Source organism: Fundulus heteroclitus, chromosome 3 (assembly GCF_011125445.2).
Source record: "Fundulus heteroclitus isolate FHET01 chromosome 3, MU-UCD_Fhet_4.1, whole genome shotgun sequence".
Classification (NCBI taxonomy): Eukaryota; Metazoa; Chordata; class Actinopteri; order Cyprinodontiformes; family Fundulidae; genus Fundulus; species Fundulus heteroclitus.
This window is the reverse complement of record NC_046363.1, coordinates 43,957,515-43,966,081: the sequence shown is the minus strand read 5'-3', so window position 1 is coordinate 43,966,081 and position 8,567 is coordinate 43,957,515. Positions and strand designations below refer to the sequence as shown.

The following is an 8,567-nucleotide window of genomic DNA, read 5'->3' as shown; positions in this document are numbered from 1 at the left end:
TTGAGACATTCCTGAACTAACTCATTCTCCTCTGCACATACCAAACTCCTCCACATTCATAAGAAGCATCTAACTTTAATCCAGTGAGAGTCGATCTGCTGCAAACCTTCAGAGAGAGCTCTTAAAGTCTGTAGATTATCTAATTCCTGATCAGTTCTCTGATGATTCCCAAAATGAACCCAAACTTAAATGTTTGAGCCAGGCACTGACACCTCAGCTCAGATTTCATTTACGGTTCACTTTTTATGCTCTTATGCTCATACAAGGAATTGAATTACAGGGAATTCTGTACCTGGGGGTCTTTTGTGGAAGCGAGCTTTTAATTTGAAGTAATAGTGACAGGAAGTGTGATTTTTGTTTCTGCTGCCTGAGCCAGATGTTGTCAAAGCAAACTGTTGGAGGCGACTGAAGTAGCTCACCAGGTAAGTTTACTGCATCAAAATGCTTTTATAAAAAATAATTATAGTTTATTCCTGACTTTTTGAACCATGACCCAGGAACTAAGTGACTTTTTTTTCATGCGTCATCCGCTGCATAGAATAAACAGGTGGGGCATTTAAAAGATGTATTTGTTATGTATTATGTGTTTTTACATTTTTGTTGAAGGGAAATTTTAGACTTTTATTTTATTTTGTGAAATAAAATTAAATAAATTTTAATACAATCATTAAGACGTGAGAAAAGTAGAGTATCAACTTCTTGCAAAGTTCACATTACAAACCTGTTTGGGCTTTACCTGAATGATCTTACACAGCAAGACCTTCACAAGTAATTCAAAACTTAAATAGGTGCCACGACGGGGGCTGAGAAAAAGACCATCAGGTGATCCAGCTACACCAGCTGATCACTTTTTTAGGTAAATACGGTGAATTGCTTAGGGACACAAATGGTGGATAATTTTCTACCACATCAGAATGCGGAAGAAAGTTACCGAACGTGTTCTGCCTGTTTGTGTCAGGCGGGCTGTTCCTTCTCTCAGGTTTACAGAGAGAATTAAAAAAATGAAACTAGCAGCATTAAGCAGCTGCTTTGTGGATGAAAAAGCATTGGTGATGTAAGAGGCCGATGGAGAATGGTTCCAGATGATAGAAAAGGTAAAGGTAGATGATAACAGAATGGAAACATCCTGGTTTGATGCAGGATCACAACTTGGTGTAAAATATATAACATATTGATCCATGCTGCCCTGTGTCAACAGTCCTGGCAGGTTTTGCTGCTAATGGTGTTGGAGATATTTTCTTGGAAAACTTTAAGCCTCTTAGCATTCGATTAAATTCTGTTTCAGTTCAGTATTCAAAGTTATTCATAAAATAAATCTAAAAAAGTAGAATATACTGCAATAATCAAATAGGGTAGCTCAAATTATTAAATAAAATAAATTATTAAATTAACAATTGGATAATACTTATTGATTTTAATAAGATAAGAATTCCTTTATTGTCCTGCAATGGGAAAATTCAGATGTGACAGTGGCAAACACACAGACTGTTGCACACAATTATTAGCGTTGGCAAGAGGAAGAAAAAAAATGTCTAATCAAAATTAGCCAAATTAAAGGACTGCCAGGAATAGGAGATAAAAAGTAAATACGATAGTAAAATATTGCACAGTGTAAAATAAAAACAGTGGAAAGACTCCAGCCTTTTTACATAACATACGATAATACGATATGCATTGTGCGTGATGGTGCAGGGTCCTCACGAAGTAGCTGAAGCGTGTGCAAATTACCTCAGCATCTGGGAACGGTGTCAACGTTTAACGATCGGATCAGAACCCCTGCAACCATCAGCATGATATAAACAGTTATTAAGTTTGATGGGAGCGGCAGATATTATAAGGTCTGACAGCAGCTGGGAGGAAGGACCTGCGAAAACGCTCCTTAGAGCATCTGGGATGCAGCTCTGCAGCAGCTCCACGGATGAGCAGGGAGACACTGTCAATACAGAAAATAACTACCCTGGAAACCATTTCTTTTAAAATCTAAACTTCCTTTCCATGTTTCAGGTTTTAAAGATGTCCATCTCCGTGGCTACAGAGAAGGGAGTGACTGTCGTCGCCATTGCAACCGACAGTCAGAGCATGTTGCCACCATGGTGTCAAATCATCAAGGCCCTCTTCTCCTGTCCGTTGGGCCGTTCGGTGAAAAATGTGATGATGCCGAGCAGCGTGGTCGTCGCTCTCGGGGTGAGAGAGGAACCGAAGGCACTTAAACGTTGCATTTTTTGAAGAGTAACACAACTTTAAGGCGTTGTTCTAAAACGTTCCACAGACTGTGCAGGTCATGGTCGGCTTGTTCAACATCGGACTCGGACCAGAACGTGTAGAAGCTTATCCTTACTGGCTGGGTGTTTTTGTGAGTACAAAACTAAAATCCTTTGAATCGGTTGTTAAGTTCAGCTTCTCCTTTTATTTGTGTGACATTTTTATTTGTGAAGATTTCTACAAGCTTGACAGGTTCTATCATAACTGAAATATGGCAGATATCAGCAAAGCTTTTAGTTTTAAATTAAACATAGTTTTCTTACTCATACCCAAATAGTTGAAATGTACAATGAAGTAATACACACACAGCTTGGTTGTGACTAAAGGTCCCTTTTCCACTAGTACTCTGTTAGCTGTGACATCTTCAGGGGAGGCAGATCATCCACTATTACCATCTAACATAGAAAGTACTCCTGGGTCAATGTGAGCTTCTGAGCTTTCTGTGTCTCTGCTCTGTCTTCTCTAAGCCCCAGTGGGTGGAGGCAGATGAGCGTTCACACTGAGCCTGGTTCTGGTTCTGCTGGAGGTTCTCCTCCCTGTTAAAGGGGAGTTTTCCTCTCCACTGTTGCTTGATGAATGCTCAGTATGAGGGATTGCTGCAAAGCCATCAACAATGCAGACGACTGTCCACTGTGGCTCTACGCTCTTTCAGGAGGAGTGAATGCTGCTTGGAGAGACTTGATGCAACCTGCTGGGTTTCCTTAGAGAGGAAACTTTCTCACCAACCTGGAGGATCTGATGGAGTCTGACTTTGGAAAGAGCCTTGAGATGACATGTTTCATGAATTGGTGCTATATAAATAAAATTGAATTGTACTGATGTCTACTGATATTTGAACAGATGTTCATCATCCTTAGTATCCAGGTTTGAAGCGACAACATCCGACGTGAATGTGTGGGAGAGAGGGGCTATTGCACTTTGGGAGCTAGGGGGCAGGAGTTCTAGACATCTTTATGGTGTCAAGATCTGCTGCAGATATAAAAGCAGTCCTCTTTCCTTCCCATTCCTGGGCCCACATGGATACTTGGGTCTCTCTACTTTTATATGGTGATTGGCTTATGCTTGTATAGCACTTGTATTTATAGTTCCATGACCCCAAAGTGCTTTTCACTACAATCAATTCACTCATTCACACCCTGACTGGGGTGAGCTATGTTAGGCAAGGCGATTTTTTGTGTATAGCACATTTCAGTGCAAACACAACAAAAAAGGGCAAATAAAGAGAAATTAAAAACAGAATAAAAGCAAGTTGGAATAAAATGTAGAAAAATGTAAACAAAATAACACATGGGAAAATGGAAACTAATGCAAATATTAAAACCAGTTGGACTACAAACTTAAACTAAGGATGTTTCAGTAAAACAGTTTAACTAGAACAGTCAAAGGCAACCCTAAACTAATGTGTTTTTAATCTTGATTTAAAGGAACTCTGATTCTCTTCCTGACCGCTTCACCGCTTGAGAATCAGTGCCTCCAAATCCGAGACCATGGTCTTGAACCGGAAAAGGGTAGAGTGCCTTCTCCGGGTTGGGGAGGATGTGCTGCCCCTAGTGGAGGAGTTCAAGTATCTTGGGGTCTTGTTCACGAATGAGGGGAGGATGGAGCGGGAGATCGACAGGCGGATTGGTGCAGCGTCTGCTGTGAAGCGGGCGCTGTACCGATCCGTTGTGGTGAAGAGAGAGCTGAGCCAAAAGGAGAAGCTCTCGATTTACCGGTCGATCTACATTCCTACCCTCATCTATGGTCACGAGCTTTGGGTCGTGACCGAAAGAACGAGATCCCGGATACAAGCGGCTGAAATGAGTTTTCTCCGTAGTGTGTCTGGGCTCTCCCTTAGAGATAGGGTGAGGAGCTCAGTCATCCGGGGAGGACTCAGAGTAGAGCCGCTGCTCCTCCACGTCCAGAGGAGCCAGTTGAGGTGGCTCGGGCATCTGGTCAGGATGCCTCCTGGACGCCTCCCTGGAGAGGTGTTCCAGGCACATCCCACCGGGAGGAGGCCCAGGGGAAGACCCAGGACACGCTGGAGGGACTATGTCTCTCTGCTGGGAACGCCTTGGGATTCCTCCTGAGGAGCTGGCCCAAGTGGCTGGGGAGAGGGACGTCTGGGCCTCCCTACTGAAGCTGCTACCCCTGCGACCCGACCCCGGATAAGAGGAAGAAGACGGATGGATGGATGGATGGATGGATGGATGGATGGATGGATTTAAAGGAACTCAGGCTTTCAGCACTTTTACATGTTAGTAGCCACAGCCAGAAGGCAATCAGGATGAAGTGCCTTGCTCAAGAACACATAACAAAGACTTTTTGACAGATAAAATGCCAAAAGAAAGAAGCTAAGAATAATCCAACAGTTTGATGCATCACTCTTAGTTTGGTGTGATTTGGTCGACAGAATTATAAACCATGAAATAGTCGATTCAAACAAAATAAACTCAACTATACTGGCCCAGCTTCAGGAAATACAGATGCTACAATGACAAATACTACAGAGTTGCTGTCATTACCAATTCTCAGGTTACCAATTACCAATGGTCAGGTTCTGTGTGAAGAGACTCCATCCGTCATCTGACAAGAAGCTCCAACGTTGTCGGGCATCTATACGACCGTTTGGGGGCCACACAGACCTCTGAGGACCACCTTGACTAGCTGCAATGACATTTCAGCCAATTGGACCGTCAGTTTATCAGTGACACTTTCTTGGTGACGTCTATGGGTTGATGGTTTTTCTTTTTCATCAAACGATGTGGCATCCGTTTGTTCCCAACACGTTACCCATTCCTTTCCAGGATGGAGATCCAGCAGGATTGTTTTATAACTTGAGATCCGATGTGTTTCCAAAGTGCTCCTTTAATTTTCAGAGCAGGGTATCTGGCTAAAATTAGTGAAATAAAACAAATACTTGAAAGACGGTGAAACCAAAATAACTTTTTGTTGCCTTCTTTTCAGTTCACTGTAGCCGGAGCCGTGTCGATTTTTGCCGGCAGGTTTCCTTTGCCCTGCCTGGTAAGTAAAGGAAATAACTTTTTTCTAACTGTGCAGCAGATTTGATGAACGAAATAAACATATTTCTCCTTCCAGGTGGGCTTTTCTATCGTTGTCAACATAGCTGGATCCATCCTCTCCATTGTTGCTGTTGTGCTGTACGCTCTACATTTGGCCAGTTTCACTGTGGTTCAGATGTGTGCGATGCAGGATGATAGGAACTCCGAAAACTGCATCTTCTTGGCTGGATTAGCTCAGGTAACAAACAAATCTTTGTTTTTTCTTTCTGTAAATGCTTTGATTTGTCGGGTGACTGCAGCTCAGGATGCTGGTGTTTGATCTTCCATTACACAGCAGCACATCACAATTTGAGTTAAGATGGTTACAAAAACACATTATGTGAGGTAAAAATGTCAATATTTGAATATTAGTCATAAAATAAATCTGTTTATGGATAAATCTCACATCTAACCTAACTTAGTCTGAACGTGTCCAGGTTAAGTTGTGTGTCCCTGTGGGAAATGGACAGAAATTTATTCTATATACTTTTCTTATAATCCAAACAACTAAAGTGGTTTCAGACTGGGTACAAATGCTGGATCCAAAATATCAGATTTAACATGAAAAAGACACAAAGTGAACTATGGTGGCAAGCCTGGAAAAAAAAAAAAATCACAGTGGCTCCAGGAACATGTAAAGATGTCATTTACCGTTGCGCCTCAGGCTTGTCTTTTCTCAGCTTTGTTGTTTGTTCTTTAAACAAATATGCAGCACAGTTAGCATGAGGATGGCCATATTCTAAAGTTTACTGACGGATCAGTCATTGTGTCCATGTGAGTGTGGATGCCCTGACTGGCCGTGGCTCTGTGGTTTTCTGGAGTGGCTGCAGTTGTCCTTTCAAGGTGACAAACACATAGACTGTAGGAAGCCTCCTCCCCCTCTCCCTCCAGTCTTTAATAAGAGACTGCCAGTAGAGAGGGTGCAAAAATACAACTTATTTTGCACAATGATGGACATTAAACTGAAGTTTTAGTCCCAGGCTGATGCAGAGTGCAGAAGAGCGTAAGATGCTCTTCAAGGCAGAGAACCCGATTCTCATGCTAGACACAGTGTTTATTCAGACGTCCTGAAAACACAAGAGATTGCTGCTGCATGTAGAAAACAAGCAGTGATGGATGCGTAAATTCCTGCAGCTCCTGCATTTTGACCTTTGGGTCTTTATCTAGTCTTCCTGACCATCTCGCCTTTTTAACATTTAAAGAGGAAAAGCCTTATTTCCCTTTGTGTTGTCACTTATTTTTCCTGATTATTGATTCCTGACTTTTCTGTTGTATTGTGCGTACAAGGCTGTTAAATTTATTTTGGATTCTTCTCCCAACATATTTCTTTCTGTAACAAGATCATTTTAATCCTTTGTTGTCTCTTTGGAAACCGTGACCTGAGCTGAAAGAAGCAAATAAGTAAAATTTCAGGAAAGTCCTAAACTTTATTTCAGTTTCATATGAAGTTCTCTTTAATTGACGCCAGTTTTAAACTCAAGAAGACAAAATACTGAAATTGGACCAAATATTCAAACACTTGCAGCCACATTATTGTAGCTTTTTTTTAATGTGGAGGGACTCTTTGATTGAGTTTTTTTCTTTATCTGGTGTTTCAGAGACTGCTGAGAGCCGTGGACATCACTATGATCGTCATGTCCGTCCTCCAGCTCTGCGTCTGCATCAGCCTCACAGTTCTGAGCATCAAGGCTTTGTGCTACAGAGGGAAAGATCAGGTATGCACAAAAATCACAAATCCAACATAACAGTAACCGTTGGTTGAAGTTGTGTTCTGCAACATTTATCGTACTATTACCCCAGAAATAAACTTCAGAAATATGTTCAGAGTGTTTAAACCGACTCGGTTGTGCTTCCACAGGATGTCACAGATGTGGAGATGCAGCCACTGTTGGAGGAAGATCACCTCACCAGTCCTGGACCTTAAAACTAATTAATCTGGTAAAATTATGGGGAGCCAAAGTTGGTCAGGGGAGCCCGTCACCCACAAAGCTCACCAGTCAAGCTTCAGTAAGCTGCTCTTATCCTCAGAGAACTGCTGCATCTAGAAACCGCCTGCTTATGTACATTTTTGGATCGAAATATAAATGCACCATTAAGCACTTTATTAAATGCAAAATAAATAACTCAAAAAGTGTCACTAATCCTGCATGATATTCTGTCTTTAATGGCCTCATGCTTTAAACAATGCATATCTAGGCTTCACAAAACCAACACAAGAAGCAGAAGAACATATGTATTTCACATCTATCTATCTATCTATCTATCTATCTATCTATCTATCTATCTATCTATCTATCTATCTATCTATCTATCTATCTATCTATCTATCTATCTATCTATCTATCTATCTATCTATCTATCTATCTATCTATCTATCTATCTATCTATCTATCTATCTATCTATCTATCTATCTATCTATCTATTTATACACATATATACTGTGAAATATTTTCCACTGTGCAGTATTTACTCTGGTATTTACTCATTATCTTCTATTCTTGCCACTTACAGCTAATTTTAGATTAGACTAGCTGGTTCTTTTAACATTTTCTTTTTCTTTACATTGCTAATAATTTAGTGTAACTGTCTGTGTGTTTGCCACTGTCACACCCAAAAACAACAAATAGAAATAAATTAGATCCTTAATTGCTAGGTTACAATGAGTCTGAAATATGAAAGTTAAATTATAAAAAAAGTATACACTAAAATATCCTTATTTCTTATTTAATTTGAGAGGTTTTCTTTGTGGAGGTCATCACTGCATGCATGGATAAGTGTGAATATTGAGACATGAGATACTTTTAAATCACTCTTACTGATTTATTTTCTTAGTGGACATCTGAAAGTCGTTTTGTTTCAGTTTTCTCTATTATTGTCTAAATTTGCTAAAATGTGAAAAACCTAATGAGGAATATAAAAAAGGTTTTCCAATGCACGTGTTCTTTCTATTTTATTGTGTGTTCTTAAAAATGTATTGCAAGAATTTATATCTTCAGACAAAAAACATCTCGACTGATTTTACGTGACGTCGTTACATCATTAACCACTAGATGGCGGTAGATATTCTGTTTCATTTCTTTCATACTTACCTCGTGGTTTGTTTGTCTTATCTTATGGTATGATTGTAGTAATAAACTACCAGGCAATTATCTCTCTAGACAAAACATTGTTCTACGTTTCGTTTTGCGCCCAATAAATCGGCATTAGATCATTTATCATGAAGATGTACACTTTATGCATTAGTTTTGAAAATGTAACTGGTT

At 40.3% G+C, this 8,567-nt stretch overlaps 1 protein-coding gene across 1 annotated transcript; it reads left to right on the top strand.

Annotated features, from left to right (window-relative positions):
* The first annotated feature begins 355 nt into the window (after nucleotides 1-355).
* On the top strand, nucleotides 356-7,458 carry LOC105939776. The gene is made up of 7 exons (XM_036128432.1): nucleotides 356-422; nucleotides 2,005-2,184; nucleotides 2,270-2,353; nucleotides 5,209-5,265; nucleotides 5,341-5,502; nucleotides 6,902-7,018; nucleotides 7,162-7,458. The coding sequence occupies exons 2-7, from the start codon at nucleotides 2,014-2,016 to the stop codon at nucleotides 7,225-7,227; spliced, it is 657 nt and encodes a 218-aa protein (XP_035984325.1). The 5' UTR covers nucleotides 356-422; nucleotides 2,005-2,013; the 3' UTR covers nucleotides 7,228-7,458.
* Nucleotides 7,459-8,567: the final 1,109 nt, after the last annotated feature.

Bases quoted from the DNA above. Each gene is read 5' to 3' on its own strand.
- LOC105939776 (XM_036128432.1), top strand. From the start codon at position 2,014: ATGTCCATCTCCGTGGCTACAGAGAAGGGAGTGACTGTCGTCGCCATT. The intron at 2,354-5,208 runs GTGAGTACAAAA...CCTTCTTTTCAG, and splicing joins CTTACTGGCTGGGTGTTTTT to TTCACTGTAGCCGGAGCCGT. The intron at 5,266-5,340 runs GTAAGTAAAGGA...TTCTCCTTCCAG, and splicing joins GGTTTCCTTTGCCCTGCCTG to GTGGGCTTTTCTATCGTTGT.